The 22,992-nt window shown below is 33.4% G+C and overlaps 1 protein-coding gene across 1 annotated transcript; it reads right to left on the reverse strand.

Annotated features, from left to right (window-relative positions):
- Nucleotides 1-4,548: 4,548 nt before the first annotated feature.
- LOC128671434 (granzyme M-like) lies at nucleotides 4,549-11,565 on the reverse strand. Its single transcript, XM_053747883.1, has 7 exons — nucleotides 11,433-11,565; nucleotides 10,729-10,820; nucleotides 10,439-10,569; nucleotides 8,262-8,421; nucleotides 6,720-6,842; nucleotides 5,910-6,059; nucleotides 4,549-5,477 (listed from the first exon to the last, which is right to left on the reverse strand). Exons 1-7 carry the CDS (start codon nucleotides 11,467-11,469, stop codon nucleotides 5,253-5,255), a joined length of 918 nt encoding a protein of 305 aa, XP_053603858.1. The 5' UTR covers nucleotides 11,470-11,565; the 3' UTR covers nucleotides 4,549-5,252.
- Between the last annotated feature and the right edge of the window lie 11,427 nt (nucleotides 11,566-22,992).

Raw genomic sequence — 22,992 nt, forward strand, 5'->3', positions numbered from 1 at the left:
GGACAACGCTTTGAAACTTCGGGAATAAGTTTATAAATGACACTGAAAATTGCAGATGGCTTACAAACAGATATATGAGGAGAGTGACTTTGTTTTATCCTATAAAGTGATTGTGTAATGATGATTCAACAAATACCAAACAATTATAGCTATTAATTAATCTAATTATATTAACAATTCAAGAAATACCACAGATTATAAACTAAAAAATAATAAATGTTAGAAACAAATCAAATCAAATCATTTGGACATGGATATTTATTTATAAATACGTTTCTCGATATTATTTTCTTCATTTCTTTGCTTTCGGTTCTTTGCGAAATATCATATGTAATTAAAAGTTTATCAGCTAGGAAGAAACTTAGAAGCGGAATAGCACAGTAAATACATATAATTTAAATTTCTAGCGGGATACCACATCATTAGCAAGTTAACGCGATTATCCAGTAATAACAGAAGTTTACGCGACGCAGGTACGCGAACCCGGGATTTGCATCTCATTCCAAAGAGACAAAACATGAGATAGCAACATATTATAAAAATCCTTGCCTTTTCTGCTTAAAAATATTTTAAAAAATATTCAAACATAATCCTTACTTGTATTTTACGTACTATATAAGTGAGTTTTTTTATTCGTTGCATTTGTTAACCCTTTTCATACTTTTAAACAGTTTTGCTTTTCTCATAATTATTCTCAGAACAAATATTTTATTCAAACACTCAAATGCCATCCCGCTCAAGTCAAAACTTTCCATTTATCTTAAAAACATTCGGCTCTAAATTGCAGACAGTTATTACGTCACTAAACAGCACTTCCCTGGGAAGACTTGCTTAGCAAAGCGGATGTTGATTCGGTATATCCTTGAAGAAATATCTGCAAATCTGTGTAAGTCTTAGCGGCTCACTCCCGGGAAATAAAGGATTCTATATGAATAAGTCTAGTCGAGCGTTGGCCACATGGACCACTGAACAGAATAGATGTTAAAGCTTATTTTCATAATTGTAATTACAAATTCGATCCACAAAAATATACACAAACAAAATAAATGTTTCGTTTTTTATATGCCCAAAGTCATAGTGCATTATCAACTGGGAGCCCTTTGTGCTGTTACTTTCGCCATATTTCCTTCGGTAAACTATAACGTCAACGAAGCGACCAACTGCAAGTAAGAAAAAAAATACTGAATGGTTTCAAATATAAACAAGCGCCATCAATTAGTTTTATTTATGATGTTATCTATTATAACGTTTATCATTATTTGGCGATGTTTTTCAAGAGGCACAATAATCTCCACCATTATTCTTTCAGTGAATTTACTTTGTTCCGTCGACGTAGATATTGCATTTAGATTGAATGAGGAAACGAAATGTTCAGCTGATAGCGCGTTCTAACTTGATGTTACTCTAATTTGTTATCGGCTCAGTAATGGACTAAAAATAGTGTAGAAGATCGATGGTCTTTTGATTTCTTTCTTTCTGTTTTTCCACTGATTTGATTAAGCGTTAGTATCCACTGTTTAGTAGGCTACATGGTTGCGATTCAAAAACTACTACAATCAAATGCTTAAGGTCTACTTTGGAAAAAACTGCAAGGTTTACTTTTAAGTGTAGATGAAAAAATTATACATCGGAAGTTGAATAAAAGTTTTTAAAAATAGTTGGAGCCAAATAAAGCTTGCATGGGGTGGGCACTATTCTGTGAAGAGTGGACAGTTATACTGCGCAATTACGCTTGGAGCGTAAACCGTCAGGTGCTTACGTTTAAGCCGCAAATCCACTACTGCAAACATATTCTTTATGTTGTACAACTCTCTCTTACTGATCTGAGTATTGCCGTTTTGGCTGTGATGCCCTGAGGCCCGGTCGCTTAAAGAATATACATGGGAATATTCGGCAGTGGTATTACGATTTCAATGCCCGACGTCAACTGTCTTTGGTTGGCTATTAGTTGTCAATACTTTTTATCCCTTCCACATCATACGATATCCACGCAAGGATATGGATTCTTGAGTTCTATTACAGAGGGGCATCCGTATGACAGGCGCTGTATAATATTACCCTGTTCAGTTATAATAATTGTCAGGATACTTATCCAGGGCGAAATTTTTGACTGAAAATGTATAAGAACGTTTATGAACAAACTTATATTTATTTTTAAATGGGCCAAACCACTCTATCAGTGTTATCATGAATGTCACTCTGTCGAGAACACAGCTCGTGAATGTGAAAACACAAGTAAAATATGTAACCGTCAGCATGGACTAGTGCCTTATGCTAATGAGTCAGTAATTAGAACACCAACGGCTCAACGCTGTTTGTTTGTTTATGCTGGACCCGAATGGCCACAACGCGTACGAACACAGATGTATTGAAACGGGCGTGAATGTGAAAACATTCGTCTAAGTAAAGGATAGCGCTTGGTATAGGTCCGAAAACCGACGTGTTTTCCGAGGGACAATTTGCTTTTAATTTCCAGCTTATTTAATAAATGTAGCAATTTTTTGTTTTGTTGGTAGGAATACTTTTACACTCTTTAGAAAGATTGCATTATGCATTATGACAAACACTAATAAAAAACTTTAGATTGCTTTACGCATTATGGCAAATAATAATAAAAACATTTTTTGCTAACTTTCAGTCATTAATGGCATTATTTTGCATCGGTCTATTAATACAAGAACCAATAAACTGACCTTTTATCTATTGTAGTCAAAGATGTTTAGATATATTTTTTTGTAATTTTTGAACATCATTATGCTAATCCTGGATGTTTGTACGAAAGAATTTCACCCACCCAATAGTTTGGCCCTTCGATGTCGACATTTACGGGTGTGACTACACTGCTAATTCCTAAAAATAAAATGTCAGTACTTGTTTAGTTTGGATTCACTATAATGAAGGGAGATATTACTGAAGTTTATGGTCAATCATATGTCGTCGAGGATACATCATGATGAAAAAGATTAATCGATAACCATAGTTACCATTAGTAGGCCGGAATGCCAAGGTACTGTAACCTTACTAGTTAAAACCGCTATCTACAATCTGAACAGTACTACAATTGCTGATTAACCCTTCACAAATCTGGCAAAGCATGTTGCACATTTCGCGCCTAATACATAGTAACTGCTTAACATATTTACAGATGCATCCATCGTTCTAGGCCTACAAAGGAAATTTATCATTAATCTATACACCGAGGGACGATATTGCCGTAACAGATGAAGTCACACTAAAGTCATTTGACCTAGGATTGTATAAATTTGAAGAGGCGAATTTGCGCAATTCAAATAGTACGAACACAACGAACGTTCTCTCGTGGGTGACAAACCCTAACGCGCTTTGAACCGTTGTTGAGACCACACACTAACAGTACTTTAACTTACCCAAATTACAAAATAGCCGCTATTAACGCTGCATGGAGGTTCATGTTGGGTGATTTTGATGTGCAGTTGACTGTATTTGATATCGCTGTATTGTACGATGATGCTAAACCGCTACTTTAATAAATTTCTGCTCGTAGATAATCCGCCGATACTGACGATACCTCCATAACGCTACCATTATAATATTCTTCTTATAGTCGTATTCCTTATGACTTCGTCGCTACCATTTGATCTTCGTCAGTAAATAATAAGAACTACTTGAGTCAAATTGTTAAACAAACTAATGTGGCACAAGTAGGATTCGAACCTGGGACTGGACTGGGATAGATAGCCAACGCTTTACCATTGTTATCTGGTGATATAATCATGGTAAAGCGGTGGTTATCTGCTGCTGCTGCTGTAGTTCAAATTATACTACAAGTGGTATTTGAAAGTTTTTCACTATGGTTAAATTGAACACGTATGATATCCTTGATTGATTTAATTAAACCATTATAATTAAATGGTTTACACTATAATCAGCACCTTAGCTTATTAAATAACCTAAGCAATTTACTGTAGTCTTATGATACCCTTATATTAGGGGTCAGCATGTATATTGCATGCTCCCAACCTTATCAGGTAACGGCCCAATGGAGTCTTAAATTAAGGAAATCTTATTACGAAATTCCAACGTGTGTCGTTGCCTAAAAGCCGGGACGGGAGATCCATGCAAGGGACTAATGAACGCGCTCAAAATTTATAACACCTTTAACCTTTTAGTGACTTTGTAAGAAATATTTCGCCTCAAATGCGCCAAATGAATTTTGTTTTACACGTTACAATTCTGAGCTTCATAAAAATCCTGGTGGTCTTATTTATTACTGGTCTTCTACAATATTTTGTTCCAACTCTGAATTATTACTTTTGCTTCGGATAGAAATCTATTAGAAGGAAAAAACGGGCTCATTGAGATCGTCGTTATATAAATTCATTGAAACTTAAGTTATGGACAACTTAATTTTAATTAGTTTAGTTTAATTAGTCCCTGTCTTCTAAATGGTTTAAATATTTCCAAATTGACAGATAAAATTCCTGTCAGATTTATATTCTTGAAAAAGTTTAATTTAAATTTATTATCCACTAAATAATTAGTCAAAGTTATTAAAAATAAAATAACGAATTGTAGAAAATACATTTAATTTTAAGACAGGCTAAATATACTCTTATGTATGTACAATGTATGTAAGAGATTTTATTTCAACAAATGAAATAAACCTTACAAATAAAATCTAAATTATCATCGTGTTTACTTATAGGCGTCTATGTTTGTACTTAACAAAAATTTTAACTATATTAAAAAATCTGAGTCTGTTTTTGATAGTTTCGTGATTATTATTTTTATTAAGTAAATTAAAGACGTCGTTATTTCAACATTGCGTGCAGTAATTTTGTCACTTATGTATGACCTAAACTAGATAACATATAGACACACTCAAAGATGTATCACGATCGAACAAAATATCAGTCACTATAATAATTATTCCTTCGCATCTTTGTAAATAATTATACGTGACATTCAGCCGCTTAATGAAAATCCTAATGAGAAGTGTCATAATAGGTAGAATGTTTCTTGTATGATATAGCAAAAATAACACGATCAACAATTATTGAAACAAAAAATATCATTAAAATGTTAAAAAAACCTCTAAATTAAAAGTATTTTAATTAGCATAAAAATACTTTTAATTTACTTGTTCACATACCTATATGTATATGATATGTAAAACATATTCTTACACATATTCGTACAAACAAATCAAATTACTATAAAGAATTGCATTTTTTATACTACTATAAAATATGCAATACTTTGCAACTTATTTTTTATGCAAAAACTTTTTGGACAGCTGCATGAACAATTGTGAACAAAGCCAAAGCAAAAAGTCCAGGTTTGATGACGGATGCTGAACCTGTAACGCTTCTGATCCAAGTGGTGTAGTTTGACACCCTGGTGTACAACTCAGGATAAGAAGTGACTTGGCAGTCACCGTTCAAGAAGGATATTCCAGTCAGCGTATTACCACATACTAAAGCGTTGCCTTCGTCTCCCTGAAAATTAAGAAAAAATTACATTACCGCTTTCAATTCTTTATTTGAGCCAAAAGTCGCAGTATGATGATTACTTATGAAGGAAAAAAGATATGGATGGAGAAATATGAAAGTGTCGTGAGTAGATGCGAGTATGATAGAAAACTTTCTCGTGACGAGTCTTTGTTTCTGTGTCTTTACTGAGATTATTTCTAAATAAACTGCGGTAACATAAGACTATATACTAATAAAGTACCTACTTCAAAGGATGGTCTGAACAAAGAAAATTACAATACCTATCATAATTCTTTGAAATTTAAAAACTTATCTCATCAAAGCAAAATATTAGTTATAAGCAAATTATGCCAAAGTCTGTAGTTTTATGAATCGTTTTATCAAATAAAAGATTACTTTTTGGATTTCTATAACAACTATAAATAAATGGATACTCACGTAACAACCAGATGATATGATGTCGTATGACGCTGCACACACCATAGAACTCAACAGGTTGGTAATGCCTGCAGCAGAATTGTACAGACTTCTACATAGGTCTTGATTGTAGATGTATTTCGTCATATACCGCAACTGGCTTGACATTTGCTGTAAATTACATTTCATTGTTAAATATTTGCGACAAAGTAACAAAACATCAAACAACTGTCTCATCAAATTTGAAGCATAGCATCAATATTCTATTGCATATATAATTATTTAAAAAAATGTAACGTATTATAATGCTGTATTATATTCCTTTGAAAGTGTTTTACTGAATTATCTAAACCCGAACTAGGTAGCTTCTTTATATTACAAATAGCAATAGCATTTTCTCAATTAGCATGTATGTGATAATACCTATTTTTAAAGATAATTACTTCAGCATTGATGGATTAAGAATATTGTTATCAAATTCATCGTGATAAAAACGTAATTTGATTCATGTGTTGCGGAGCCAGAAAAAAAGTTTTTGAATACATACCTATGTATATATTTATGTAGGTATTAGGTCCCACTGTTGGCCATAAGCTTCTATTCTTTATATTTCCAATCACTTCTATTCCTCCTAGTTGTTGTTATCTTATATCGAAGGCTGACCGTTCGACGGACCATCTCATCCCTTACCCTCTTGTATCATCACCATCAGACGTTTTAATCGACCCCACTGCTGGGACTCTGGCCTCCTTGTAGATCCATCCATAGGGAGGCCAGAGTCCCAGCTATGGATATCCTCTCAAACATAAAGAATATGTAAGATGTACTTACAGTCGCGGAGTAACTTGGCGCTCCCCACCCAGCAACAGTACACCGAGTCTCGTCTGAAGGGTAAAAGTCGTTAGATGGCAGTGACAACGGGGTAACAAACGACGCACCGAATGGACTGATGAGCTAAAAAATAATAATGCTATTATTATCTGGAATCAAACATTATTACAATCGGGCATTATTATGTCTGGACATAATTACAATTGATCATTTCTCTCTTTGGACATTTGTCGTGCAAAGAATCTGGAATAATACAACAAAAAAATTGATCCGTTTTATTAACGTATTCTCATTAAGCGGTGTGGTGTAATGGTTAAGACGCCTGTAGATCATAAGGTCCCAGGTTCGAATCCTACTCTAGCCACATGAGATTGTATACCAAAAATGTTGATGTATATAAACACAAACATCAACTTTTTCGGTTTCCATTCCATATAATGACCACGACTCTAAGCCGACTATTAATAAGATTAACTTATTCAAAGCCAAGACCATTTCCGAAAAAGGACTTCTCGTAATTATTTTATAGAAGCTGAAGGGAAGTTTATTTACTGCATAATACCTATTAGTTTCAATAGCATAACTAATATTATAAGAATTATAGGATCTGTTTTATGTATCATCTTACATGTATTTTCTTGGTGAGAGATGGTTGAGATCTTTAGCCATTCATCATTCATCAAACGAGACATATATATTGTCTCGATCGGATACGACATCGGATACGAAAAAAAAGGAACATATTATGTCCAAATGTTTTGTTTTGGCCAATTACTTCGTTTGCTATTCATAAATTATAAACATTTTTCATGATAGGACAAGCTGATACGGGAAAGTACCGTAATCAGTACAATAATGTAGGTATATCATTTATTTTTCATTGTTTCAAAAAAATACCTACTTATATTTTTGAGTTTTACTTAATCCTGAAAATTATACTGCACGGATTTAGATAAAATTTGTTGAAAATCTAACCAACCTTTTAATAATTCGGAGTTACATTTTATCTCAAAAATCTATTTGCAAGCGGACCTGAAGTTGTAAACCTTCCAAACCAGGTGATTGTAATTATCTGTTATTTCATACATGTAATTATATGGCAACTTTATAATTATATGGATTCGAAAACCTCTACGCGGGGTAATCTCTGTCTGAGAGGTACGGTAGGTCATTCCCAACGTTCCATACAAATGAAATTAATATGGAACCTTGGAATCTCATAAGCGTGTGATTTGGCCATGGAATGGCACCACTCCATATCTTCTCATGGATGTCGTCGACAAGGCGACTAAGGCACACAGACCAATGCAGCTGATAGCCATCACTATAGCATTCCTAAATAGGGTCAATGTCAAGTAGGTAGCCGGTTGTAAAATCGCACCTGAATCTTCAATTTTTTAAGGTTATTTTTACATTGCTTCACACAACCGGGTGCTTTCAGAGATGCGAGAGTTGGGATCTCATAGGACAGTATCAGTCCAGGCAGTGATAGCTAGTTGTCTCGTCATGGGCGATGCAAAACTGTATGGTGGTTATACTAACGGTCATAACAGCTATGTCATTGAGATGCGCAGGCACTGGCAGATGCTCCGGATGCAAGGTGTAATTGACGACGGCTCTGACGTGGTTTGTGGTGTCATTGGTTAACATGGACGCGCCGGCAAATACTCGATACTGATTGGCCACTATGGGGATCATAGTGCTGAAAAAAATTATTCAATCTTAACAACATTTCAAATTTAGCACAGAAATTTTACGGAGAGATGACTAAACGACAAGGAATGTGTCCAAATCCGCACTATTATTATACTCAATAGATAGATATGGATATTGTGGATTTGAGCACATTTCTTGTAGTTTAGGCCTGAGATGACTTAATTATATTCTTATAGCTGAGCTACTCAGCCTATTCCCGTTTTATAATATGTATATACCAACATACAATTTATTTTATTGTATTACTAGCGGCACATCCCAGCTCGGATTTGCTCAGGTTATTTGTATAATTTATACCTAAACTTTGCTCAGAAATTTTATTATCGTTTGGTGAAAACCGTACAAAAATCTGTCTTTTAGTATTTGTTTATTAACACATAAAACAGATTACAACACAATAATTGATAAATTACAAGCATTTGTTGGTATTGTTCTAAATTATAATCCAATGGATGTGTGCCTAAAGCTTTTAAACATAATATTTATAATATACTAGAGAGCGCTCTATGTAAAATAAGTAAACAAAACAACAGGTTAGTAGGTAATTAAGAGAAAAAAAGAAGAGTGTTTTCAGTGTGTTGCATTTATCCAGACAGACGTAACAGGGTGCGGGGTCTACATAAAGTCATAAAGTCATACGTCCCCGCGACAAGAACTGCGCCCCAAAGGGCGGATCGCCTCAAATTAATAAATAAATAAATAAATAAATATATTAGGACAAATCACACAGATTGAGCTAGCCCCAAAGTAAGTTCGAGACTTGTGTTATGGGATACTAACTCAACGATACTATATATTTTATAACAAATACATATATAGATAAACATCCAAGACCCGGGCCAATCAGAAAAAGATCATTTTCCATTATGACCCGACCGGGGATCGAACCCGGGACCTCTCGGTCCAGTGGCAAGAACTTTACCACTGCGCCACCGAGGTCGTCAATATGATATGTAAATAATGTGATATGTAAAGATATTCAAAGAATAACTTTTTTTTTACATAATCAAAATACCTATGTAGTTTCCTCGAATTAGAATCTATCTACAAAGTATACGTAGATAAGATAAATAGGATCCGTATGTCAACTAATCTATGATTAATATTATTTATGGTAGGTATTGCATTAAAATGTATCTTATCCATAATTTCCACCATTTAATATGCTTAAGAGATCGTAATGAAAATAGTTCAATTCAAAAATAATTATTTTCTATCGATTATACTTATATATATTTGACGACCTCGGTGGCGCAGTAGTAAAGTTCTTGTCACTGAACCGAGAGGTCCCGGGTTTGATCCCCGGTCGGATCATGATGGAAAATGATCTTTTTCAGATTGACCCGGGTCTTGGATGTTTATCTATATATGTATTTGTTTTATAATATAGTATCCTTGAATTAGTATCCCATAACACAAGTCTCGAACTTACTTTGGGGCTGACTCAATCTGTGTGATAGACATAGACATAGAAACGTTTATTTGTGTTAAACTTTTATTTATCCTAATATATGTATTTATTTATGATTATAACAATGTTAGCAATTTTAATCGATTTATTAGTAACAAATTACAACCTTACTCCAGTACCTGGCGTTGATGAATTAACGTCAAAGCTATAGTATGGTGTACAAAACAAGCAACGAAAATATTTCGGCATTATCACCAACAAATCTGCAAACCGTACTGAAGAAACGAGACCTGGTGCGTAAGGAGTCAATGGAAATACATAATTTGCAAAACTTACGCGACTGAGATACCTAGCCTCAAACTATGACGCCAATGAAAACCAATGACGATGGGATAGCGTAACCAAACGGGATAAAACATTTTCATGCAACTTCTCGCTAATAAGCTAAAAAGATAGGACGCAGATGAGTTATATAAAGACCTTCCTACATATATTTTTCTTTAATATTGGCTCCTTTGCAGCGATACATTGCAACGTGTTCAGGTTATATATTAAGAATATATTGTATCTTAGAATATATCTAAACACTTACTTTCCAGTACCCCAAGTATAAGTACAACTTCCAGCTGTTAAGACATGTTGCAGTGTGATCAGGACGCCCCCACACATATGACCTCGGGTGTCCAATAACAAATTGGCGGCAGTAGCCAATTGGATGGAAACCTGTGGATTGAGAAAACACGTTAATCTATAATAGACATATATATATATGTTGACAAGGAAAATAGCATCAAAATATTCTTTAACTTCCAATTCCAAGAACCGAAATCATTGATGAATCTAAATCATTTTAATGTCTGAAACATGAGCAGGAGGCGTTACCGCATATGGGAAGGCCACTGCATTTCCTGCGACCACGCCGTTGCTAATCCGCCCTGAGGGCCTGTCAACTGGCACTGCGTTGATGCCTGCAACTAATGACAGCACTTAATTAACTCTCAAGTTACTAAGCTCAAGTGTCTAGTTATAGTCTAGATACTTGAGGTAAGTACGGTAATACAAGAAAACTTATTAAAAATGTGGTGTGTTTTTCCTTCCTAGAATAGGACCATTCCATATCCTCCCGTGGATGTCCTGCTGTCAGATGGAGGGATATATAGACTTAGCAGTTTGTGGCTAAAATAGCACGGAGAATAGACGTTAGGTAGGTGGCGAGTTGTAAAATCACAGCAGAATTTTAAAACCTTTAGGATGAACCTTCTAAATGTCAAATGAATTTGACCAAGTCTTCGCGGTGTCACAGCCCATAATGAGACCGGGAATTTGCGAACATAAGAGAGAAAGATGAACAGTCCAACAGTCTGTGCTGGCATAGGCCACTCCATTTTCCATATACCTAGTTAGAACAGTTGAATGAATTTAAAGAGGAATAAGATCGTTTGCTGAATTTATTTTTATAATCATTCGCAACTTTCAAAATGCTAATTTGTCTAAAAAGATTAAGAAACTGCAATTATTATATACTTGTATATATTGTAAATTCATTACAACACTTATTAATATTAGCAAGAATCAAAATTACTCACACGCAAAAGCCAAAAACAGGTAAATAACTTTATCCATTGTGACACTACCTACTATGAATGTCCAACACAAAATGATAAAAAAATGATATGTATATCAAGGTATATTATGTTTGCGATAAAAAATACTGTTAGTATCAATTTGGCTTCCTAGAATCGATAACGGAAGGATGTTTCACTAAATCATGTGCTCGATGTACTGATGTAGATTTTTTTAAATACACATTTATGAAGTGAATTACGTACAAATTAATTTTCATGAACGAATTACATGTGGACATTACATTACTATAATAAATCACTATTGCAATGAGATGATCTGTCATCTCATCATCAATATTATCTAGGTAGGTCCCTCTCCTTTCCGCGGGTTTCAAATATCACAGACGATAATGACACCGAGGTCGATGTGGAAAATTAACCTTTACACATTCAACCCTGATTTTAGCCCAGCGACCGCTGGTCTAAAGTCAGCCTTCTTGGGGTAAAATATTGTTCCCTAAAAGCAGCTGTTAGGACTTATATCCTTTGGTGGTCTAGTAGGTACGAGGTTATAGAGTGGTGTTTATTCATAAGCAAGAACTAAACACGCTTCAATATTATGAATATCGATATATTTTTGATCGCCAATATGAGTGCCACTCATTATCGTGTATAATGAAAAATCTTGTTGAGTACCACTTTGTTCGCGTTCTTTATGAGAGAATTCACATATATGAAATTTCTTGTTTTTATTTCAATAAAAGTAAATTTATAGTGTACCGTCCCTTGCAACGAGTAGAGTTATATCATCTCATTGGTCTTTTTGTAACACATTCGTATGCTGATATGGGGCCCGTAATAAAAATAAATGGGATCTTGCCTGATCTAAATATTAGGATACAAATTCAAGGCAAGGAAATGGATCTTTTTCCACATAAACTATGCTAAAAACGTTTTGTTTCGCTTTTTCTTCGGATTCTAGTTTAGCATTCTGGAGCATGAAAGAGACTATATCGGAACATTTATAACTTACAAACGTTGAATGAGAAGGAAATATGTTTTTATTTGGTTCTACATTTTGTAGACATTGCTTCTGAGTGGGTATATCTTCAAGGTACGCATGCATGGCTGGTATTGGTTTTACACTATGATGTAGCATATGTTTTACAAAGCCTAGAGAAGATTCGTGTATATAATTTGCTTGATTTCGATTATCTACTTTGTCAATGATATTAATGTGTCAGTGATACATATGTAAAATTAGCATGGCAATAGAGCAAGCAAATTTGTGCTTCAAACGTTCTCAAAACCATGTAATTGTTTATCTGTTTTATGCTCGCGTGTTCCCCGTTACATTCGGAGCTGTGACGATCCGAAGCCCAGTTCGCGTAAAATATCAACCAACATAATTTTTTTGAAGATTTGGCTATCTATGCTTTTACACTTTTTTTTTTACTTCTCTTTGGAAAAGCTATTGTTGTGCAAGTGTCCCTTTAGTCGCCACGTACGACATCCTTGGGAGGTTATAGAGGGGTCCTATCCTAGGTCCGGACGACACGCCACATACGTAAATGTTTATCTGATAAAAAAAGTTTATCTGAAAAATTTTATCTTTTCGAATTTTAATTTATATTTATCATGAGCTGCTGTCATGATAAATATTAAATGAATTCATGTGTGACTCATAGTTCAGCCGATTTATGTAGGACATGCAATTTACTAAATAATAAATTATATTTTCGACACTACAATTAGAATGTTCTAATTGTAATTATTTTGTAGTATTTAACCGCAAAAGGGTTAAAAATATTTGTTATTTAAAAACTCTATGTTTGTAAATATAACAAATATTTCTATGTAGTTAATATGTTTCGTATTCTTAATTCTTAATTCAAAATTTACTCTTATATGCAAGGCTAACTAAAATCCGTAATTTTAAAATTACGGATTTTAGTTAGCCTTGCATATAAGAGTAAATTTTGAACAAAATGAACAAAAAGTGTTGAAACGTTTTTTTCTGAAATTATGTTTCCACAACGTACCTAGTACATTTTTCTATACTATCAGTTTCCTCGTTTAAACCGTCAGATAAATCAGAAATTTACAAATTCATGTAAGATAAAGATAAAATAGATACAACTATCTATCCTCATATCTTAGTGCATCTATCGCACTGAGGTGATTTTTTAACACTTGATGTTTTTTAACAAAATAACTTTTTAGTAATTTATTATTAAAATTATTTAATTTTATAGCCAGGTCTCCAGGACGTCACCGACAGATATACAGAGACACGTTCGACTCATAACTTCTTCTGTCGTCGGGAATTATAAATATATATTTTTTAATCCAGGTCTTAATGGTTTAATTGTGAAATATAGTTTATATAGAACTATGACCGGGTTTGTTGAACATTGCCTATGTAACATAGTAGATCCTGTTAGCTTCGGTTAGCATAGCACAGCGCATCATTTCATTGGTCGAGTTCCAGCCCTTTGCGAGGTTTACATTTTTTCAATACAAAAATGGTAGGTAGTGAGGTTAATTTGTTTAAAAATAAAAAATATTTAATATTATCTTTTACTGGACTCCAAAGTAAAATAACATTATAAATCGGCTCTAGAACAATGTAATTTTCATGCATTTAAATGGAGTTCAACCATATTTAAATGCAAAAATGTCCCTGAGGCCGCAAGGATTTCTGACTGCGAGATAGTGGGAAAACACTAGGGAAGTTTTTGTCACTGTTATCCGGAATTTATACGGAATTCTGATTCTGACTACTGTTAAGCAAGGAAAGAGTTGGGTTCAAAATTATTTGTATGTTTTATTTTTCATTTAATTTCTGGAATATAGTGTTGAGGCTATATTGTACTAGGTGAAAATAGATTTTTTCCCTAAATCTCATAACCTGTTCTGATTTGTATCTTATTTTAAGTTAACATTATTACATAACTAATACAGGATTTAAGAACTTCAACATTATTTATCATTCAAAATGTTATTTGAGTCTATTTTTCTTTGATTACCTCTAAAAATTCCAATTTAAGGTACCAATACATTTTTCAAGTTAGAAAACAATGGTAAGGGTAAATAATAATGCTACGAAGGATTTTAAAAGCAATACAAAAATAATTTCTGAACTTCTGAAAGACTGAAAGACAACAGTAAACTGTGAAAAGATTTTATAGCTACAGACTAGCCGACAATGCGTCTTTGTGGCGAAAATAAAATGAAAACTTTGCAAATAGTACAAACTCATATAAACTGCATTAGCCGAGGATAGTGCCATTGAGAAAGGGGAGTGGCATTTTTATAAATATATTTATCGCAGAAGTCTCGACACAGAACCATTACCATCCATTTGGTGCACTTATGTCCTTGTTGGCTACTAACTAAATTCCTTTTTATACAATGGACTTCGGCCTTTTGCGTTGCGAAATAAAATAAAAAAACTTTTTTCATATATTTCACAAAAAAATCAAGTAAGTGACTTGATTTTTAATTGATTGCCTATCGCTTGCTGATTTTTTTTTATTTTAAAGTTCTCTATTAGCATTTGTTAATAAGCTGGACTGAAAAAGTCAGTCTTCTGAGTGTCTGGATCATGTTCAGAGGTATGATCTTCTTCAACTAATAAATGATGGGCAAATGTCGTTTGAAAGAGAATGTTGGAAGAAGGAAAAAAATCTTTGCTGCTGATCTATTCCGCAGATCTAAATACATAATATAATGTTAATAATTCACTATTCGCCGCTATTACTGTGCTATAGAGGTTGATGCAGGGTAACTTGATATGCTGTTGACTGTACAATGTACAACTTAAGTCATGTTTAACATACCTCAACTGACTTTGCAAACCCAATGTTTGGAAATCCACAATTTGAACAGCCAAATGACCTTCGCCTTGTTCGAAGCATTAGCTTCAACTTCCCAAACTATTTCAATTTAGATTTTCGGCTTTTGTAGGACTAACGACAAAAAGCATAGTGTACATTGTTCTTAGCAACTTTAACAGTTAACAAGCGCAGGACAAATTCTCTAACTGCGAATGTGCAGTCTGGAGGTTATGAGCCTTCGGAGATGTGACTAACACACACCCGCGAATCTACTCGCCTATTATTTAGCTAATATGCAGCTCTGATGGCGTTTTAGTGCCAGACGAAATTTCATTAAGTTTGGACAGTTTTCTTTTGTTGTTTATGGTTTTGTGAGTTGAATTCGTTTAGAAGTGTTTACTTGATTATGTCACTTTGCCCCGCAGTAGATTTTAATACTCGTAGTAACAAACATTCTCTATCTCATTAGCATTTACCGGAATTCCACCGGAACCGAATAAAATGTAAGCGATAACTAAATTTATTTACGTTGTAATAAACTAAGAAGCCCACTTACGTTATGTTTGATTAAAAGTATCTTGTTACACTACTACCTATATAAGGTGTGATGTGACTATGCTTATTTTTCATTGACTAACTATCACAATCGATACGAGGAAATAATGGTCTTGTTGCTAGAAATTCATTATATTCTGGCAACACCATCTGGCACTTATTTTATGTAAGCAACACTTACGAGTAAAAGGAAAATTGTCTGTTCTCCGCTAAAAAAGATAGTATGGCCTTAAATTAATAGCTGGATATTTTTCAATGCTTATCCTCCATGTGTTTTCTGTTGTGATTAATGGCAACATTGGTTTTAGTATCAGCTTCTGGGCCAGCACATTATGGAAGTGCTCTATCATATTTTTTTAGATTTTTATTTTAACTTATTACGAGATATTTATTTTGTATGATATAAAAAAACCGATGGAGAGCTCATGGCTCATTGGTTAGCGCCTAAGACACTTTTGTCTACAAAACTGTCTGGTCGGTTATTGGATGGGTGACCAAAAATATACTATCTTGAGCTCCTCCGTGCTTCAGAATGCACCATAAGCCGTTGGTCCCGGTTGTAGGTACCTGCAGTCGTTAAAACCAGCAAATCCACAATAGTCCCGGGTGGTGGGTCATGGGCCCATACTCTTTATCATCCAGTGCCCCAGGAGAAGAAGTGTCACGCGTGTCAAGTATCTTGTTATATCTACATAGCAGACACAAACTAACACCCAACATGAAATTGTATCGTTTCCAATCCGATAAATTACATTTCTTACATTGCCTATTATTCTTTTGCCTTCCTTCTTCAATGTTGTCGACATTCCGTCTCGTTTTATTAAGTTCTTAAACCCGGAAATTCAGTGACTATGACAAATGAAAATAATATATCACAGAGAAAAGACGTAGACAAAATATAGTCCGAAAAGTGACACTTGTAATTCGACATAGAAATGCTAGCTAAAATTTGAATATGATATTATTTATGTATACTTTATTGCACAAAATAGAATTAGGAAAAGCATAAACGCTTGTGGACTGAATGTTAAAAGTATTGTCTAACAGGCAACCATTGGGTCATACAGAGACATAGAATGTTGCTATGTGGGTGCAAAAAAGAATTACTAGATAAAAGAATAACTTTCCTTACTTATATACATACATACTTTTGACATATAACATAAATATATGATTCACATAATACAATTTTGAATATACATAAATAGACGTAAATAAATAACTATATTATATACATCCAGCAAATGTATTAATGCAACTTAAGACTTCGACAAGTAAAATTTGTACACTAACACTGAAATGAGTGAGTGAGAATGACAGTAAATTAATTAGAGATAAAACCGGTACGGTGAGAGACGTCCAGACGAGACGGTCCAAGGGTCAAAATACGAGAACAATAAAGAATATTATATTTTTATCATTTACGGGGTAGACCAATACCTAGTTAAAACGACCGCTCGTGATCTAAAAATCCCAGTTTGAAATCGTGCAACATTATATTGTATATTTATCAGTCTGACTCAAGCAGTAGTTTTAATAGATTGAATATTAAATTTGGTACAGGAAACCATTGTGATGAATCATGCAGTCTAGTTGATGATTTAATAACTACATAATATATAACTATATAGGCTTTCCGTCGACAGCGTGTCAATGTGTCAATCTGAAATTAAGTACGTAGCCGTCATCAGCTCGTACTGGTTGTCATCTTTACTCAGTATACACTTGGTAAGTATTTAGTGTAATTTATTATTATTTACCTGCCAGGCAACTAATTTTCTAGCAGAACAAGTAAAATAAAATAAAAAAATCATAAAAAAGATATTGAAACTTCCAACAAACAAAATCATGAAATTTTATAAATCCATATGCTAAGTATTGCTTTAATGCAAATCAAATTAAAATTAATTTATTTCATAAACAATAGGTACTCAATCATTAAGGGTGAGTTGCACTAATAAACTTTGACGTTGACTTAAATCTGTTTAAACAGACGCACTATATATGCACTAGTTATTTTTCACACATTGATTAAATAGTTGTTATTTTTAAGTATTTTTTTATAGTTGTAGTTTAGTGCAAAAAATATATATTATACTAATAAAAGTACATTGAAACTAAACATATTTTGCAACAATTTCATAGTAAATAGTTAACTTAGGTAATTAAATAACGATTCGAACTAATTGATCAAAGTTGCTTATTAAGAGTGACGCGCGCTCAAGCGCTGTAAAACAACGACTCAACTTGCGTGCAAGTTAATTGTAGTGAGAAAAACTTTACCCTTTATACTTGAAGTAACTTAGTGACATGATAATGATTTTCACTTAAGTAATATACTCTAAATTAACAGAGACAGCGAACCGTCATATCTTCCTTGGCAATTAAATATATAAACCCAAAAAAACATTAGACTCTTTCTATATAGCCATGTGTACTCATTGATCAAACAAAATTGCATATAATTAATAAACAAAAGTTTTTCCAGAAATTTGACCATTACAAAAAAGTCATTACAAAACCACCCAACAAATTTTGTTAGAAATGCTTTAATTATCTTAAGCACGAATAATTATGTTAAGTTGTTAAAATTAACATAATTTTACCTGAGGAAAAATTTCAAGCCATGATTACCTACTTAGGTACCATTTATTTTTTGTTTTGATATAAAATATTTTTTTCTTTGTCTAGCTTAAATGTTGACTAGTTTGAAGAAGACTACATATTAGACACATTACGTCCATAGAACTTGTTATGTTTGTAAAGGCTGGCATGACACAGACAACCCGGAGTACGACAAAAGCCGACCTCGAATATACTGAGAGAAGGTGGACGAAGAAGAAGAACAAACTCTCTATCTCAGAATAAGTGTAGATATTTTTACAGTTCAGAGATTAAAACAATGTATCTCTTTACAGGATTTTGTCCGGCAATATTTGTTTGGGTCCAATATCAAACATACTCGCACGTATAATAATTCAAATAAAAGATGACATTAGAAATTTTCCCAAAATAACAAGTAACTAAGCTCTTGTAAAAAAAAATTCTATGAATTTTTTTATTGTTCAATATCACCCATTATTAACACTATGCACTCACTATATTGTAGATAGTATCTGAAAATCTAAATCAAAATAGATAAAACGATAGAAATCGCAATTTTTCTGTCCGTAAAAGTTATATACATTCACCATTTAGCTAACTCTCTCACACATTGTTCCCTAAAAGGCCGAACCCAATCTGCTAAAACATTTTGTTTTTGGCCAGAGTCTAAAAAAATACTGACCGGTGTGCTATTTTGGCAGTAAACCTGTCGAAAGCTGAACAAACTGTGTGCAGTTTATGTACGAACAAAATTGTTGAAGCTCAGCATTGACTATTGAGAAAATAAAAATATTTAAATCAAAAATTTCCACACAGCTGAGCCGCGGGCTACAGCTAGTTTAGCATAAAACTTTTAGCCGTTTATATGTTATGAATGATGAATTAACAATAAAGTATAACATATAATTATTTTTTAATTTTTTCTTTTTAATATGTATAATAGCATCAAGATAATTCCTTAATGTAGGTATCTAATATATTATACACATATACATACATAGGTTAATCTTGTCTGTGAGGGTGGATTACAGCAGTTAATTTTAACATTTACTTTAACCTGCGCAAAACAACGTAATGTACATTCTTTCCCATCTGAGAGTTTTATACGGAAACGGCATAGCTTGACATTTGTAATGCAAAAATGGAAATAAAATTATTTATTCAGACTTAGCTAAATGTGTTAGATCAATGAGATCTTAACCTATGGTTAGTAATACATAATCACACACACAAAATAAATGAAATTTTCCACCAGTCACTGCTCCGATTACACACAGTCTAGTCTGATGGCCACCAATAATCAATGACAATTAATTTACGCTATTTTATCGGCAGCGGCGCGCAAGTTAATGATAACATCAAAGTTGACTAGTGCAACGCACCCTATTATTCTTCACATACATACACATAACATATTTGTTAGACACCAGTAGGTTAGATAATCATATTTATAGAAAAATAAACAACTAAAACTTAATATTAAATTTTTTCGCTATTAGATAGAAATACTACTACATATTGTACAATTACAATTATTTAATTCTATAGAAACATTTAATTTATATAACACAAATTAAAGTTTTCTGGTTACTTTTTTATTCTAACTTCCTTTAACTAACCTGTATGGTCTCGTCCATCACACAGATAATAAAACACATTTTATCACAGTTGTAATCCATAATCACCAGGCTTGCCATTCCATTATCCGCCCTGCTTTCAGATTACATTGTTTTTATTATATTATAAAATAAGCAACGAGTATGTACTCGAATAGAACCATAATAACTTGTACATCAAACCTTCCTCAGGAATCATATATTAGTCAAAACCGTACAAAAATCCGTCCGAAGCGAACAGCAGACCTGTACCTGTAGACGGTTTTTATAATATACTATATATATATACTATACTATACTACTTTTTGCCTGCGGCTTCGCCCGCGTGAGTTTCATAGCAAAATCTCAGTATTTTTTTTTATCGGGTACTCTATAAGACTGGTAAACATAATTATATGATTCAAATTCGCAATTTTTTCTCATCTTTAGTTCAATTTCCTGTTTCCCGCTGCGTGTCTCGTCCCGCAAACTTATCCAATCCCGCAGTAAATATCCCGTACCATTTCCTACATATTGTGCCATCATGTTTTTCGCAATGTCTCCTATCCCGTTTCCCACTACGTGTCTCCTTTCCATTTCCCGCTCCGACTCCTACTCCCGCTTTCTGCAACGCGTGCCGTCCCTTTTTCCATAACATTTTACGTCCTGGTTTTTTATTAACAAAAACTTTAATTAAACATTTTTTGTATTTACTGTGACTGTTATAATCAACCTGAATTATTAATAATTTAAACTAATTAAATTAGGTTGTACTGTAAATGGGCCGCTGAAATCATCTGATGTGTATGACCGTGTATTATTTTTTAAAGGCACAGATTAAACAAAGTGAACTGAGGGCGAAGTGCGGGTTTGCATTTCACTTCTCACTATAGAATCGATTCCAAGTGAGACGCTTTTGGTTTTGGTTCGCTGCGTATCACTTCGAATCAATTTGATAGTGAGAAGTGAAATGCAAACCCGCACTTCGCCCTCTGATGTCGATAAACAGATCTAACTATCAGTGTATATTTCCTAATAACTAACTTTATCATGTACAGACAGAAGGGAACAAATGAAAAAAAGAATTAATTTTAAAATCATTCTGCAATTGACGGAGAAATCTTTGAACATATTTATAAAAAAATACATGCACTGTAGTTTTTAATTTACATTGTACATTTATAAACATTCAAAATTGAATGTGGTTTAGGAAATCTTAAAGCACAGAAAATTACGTACATGAAAATTATCTTTTATTAACTGTAATATCATGATCATTACCCACCAACCCTTAACCCTCATTTAATTTACATCTGCAATCAAAAAGGTATCTTTGAAATGAAAATGATACTTAGAAGCATATCAAAACATATTTTATGATTTTTTCCTTTGAGATTAATGAAAGAACTGCTGATATATCTTTATCATCCATTGTTAAACACTGTTTGGCATTGTGTTCCGTCGAAGCAGTGATGTCACATTGTACAAAACAAAATATTTAATAATAATATTTAATATATTAGGACAAATCACACAGATTGAGCTAGCCCCAAAGTAAGTTCGAGACTTGTGTTATGGGATACTAACTCAACGATACTATATTTTATAACAAATACATATATAGATCGCTTCTCACTGTCTGTATTTAGATCTCAACGGATTTTGATGCGGGTTTTTTTTAATAGATAGAGTAATTGAAGAGGAATCTTTCGGTGTATAAATAATTATGGTTTTGCCCGAGCGAAACCGGGACGGACCGCTTATATTATATATAATTCACATAGATGTGTTGTGGTAAACAACACCGCGTTGTTCCGTTGACGGAGCGCAGCGCGACGGAGCCGTAAATCCGCGTTCCTATTTGAATAGTTGTAAAATATGTGCCCGAATAGTTCACAAAATATTCGGTAAACGTTGGATCGAATATAGGTGGCATCAGAACTCATTTTATGATCGATCATATCCTTACACTATATAAAACAAAGTCCTCTGTGGCGTCTGTCTGTCTGTTCGCGATAAACTCAAAAAATATTGTGTGATTCCTTAGGATGCTTTAAGTGTATAATTTATAATACCCGAGCGAAACCAGGCCGGGCTGCTAGTAATTATTAAATACAGAACATCAATAGGAATTTTATATATCGGATAGTTTTAACTTTGTAGGATTCCTTTGTTTCTGATCCAAACTCTAAGAGAAATATTTACCTCGCAATCCTTATCCAACAGGGGCTAGTTACAAATCTCAAATACGATTCAGACCTTCAGAACAAAATTGTTATTATAATTGTAATCTACGAAATAAGCAATATTAATCTAAAGATAATTATATTCTACTTGCACTAAAATTATGCAAATATACTTTTCCAACTTTATCTTCACAATAACGAAATAATATTTTTTTTTGATATTCTATTTTCGTTATTTTGACGAGCTCGGAAATTCGTTAACGGTTTTTTATAGTTTTCGTTATTACTTTTTAAAACTACTTTCATTAAAAGGATCGCTGAGAAACATTTTCTATAGTAGGTATTTTACATTTCTCTGAATTTTCTGTCACTGCCAGGGATATTATTTTAATTACATTTACATGATGGATTACGGAAAGTAATCATTGTAATCTTTGTGAAGTGGCTAGTTCTTGAAATAGATTAGAGCTGGACCAATGCTACAGATAACTAAGCCTTCACCTTGGATTAATTTACACTTGTAATTAGGAAGATTATATCTATTGATTAGATCGTCGATAAGGTTTAATATGGACAGAGTGTATATAGGTAATTGTTTAGAACAACATAAAATTAGTCGTCTACCAAAACGTACAATAATTAAAAAATTAACAATATTGTCTTTGCTGTACTAACTAAAGTTCCCGCCATCTGCGGTCTCATAATAGGTAAATATAGTCCGTTTGGGAATAAATAAGAAAACAAGATGTGTGTCCCACAGTAATGGTCAAATCAAATTCCAATCCACGTGTTCGTCTCAAAA

This window comes from Plodia interpunctella, chromosome 7 (genome assembly GCF_027563975.2).
Source record: "Plodia interpunctella isolate USDA-ARS_2022_Savannah chromosome 7, ilPloInte3.2, whole genome shotgun sequence".
In the NCBI taxonomy this organism is placed as follows: domain Eukaryota; kingdom Metazoa; phylum Arthropoda; class Insecta; order Lepidoptera; family Pyralidae; genus Plodia; species Plodia interpunctella.

Excerpts from the sequence above, each read along its gene's own strand:
- LOC128671434 (XM_053747883.1), bottom strand. The coding sequence starts at position 11,469 with ATGGATAAAGTTATTTACCTGTTTTTGGCTTTTGCGT. Across the intron at positions 10,821-11,432 it reads CCTGTTTTTGGCTTTTGCGT|TTGCAGGCATCAACGCAGTG; the intron begins GTGAGTAATTTT and ends TGCTGTCATTAG. Across the intron at positions 6,843-8,261 it reads ATGACATAGCTGTTATGACC|CTCATCAGTCCATTCGGTGC; the intron begins GTTAGTATAACC and ends ATTATTTTTTAG.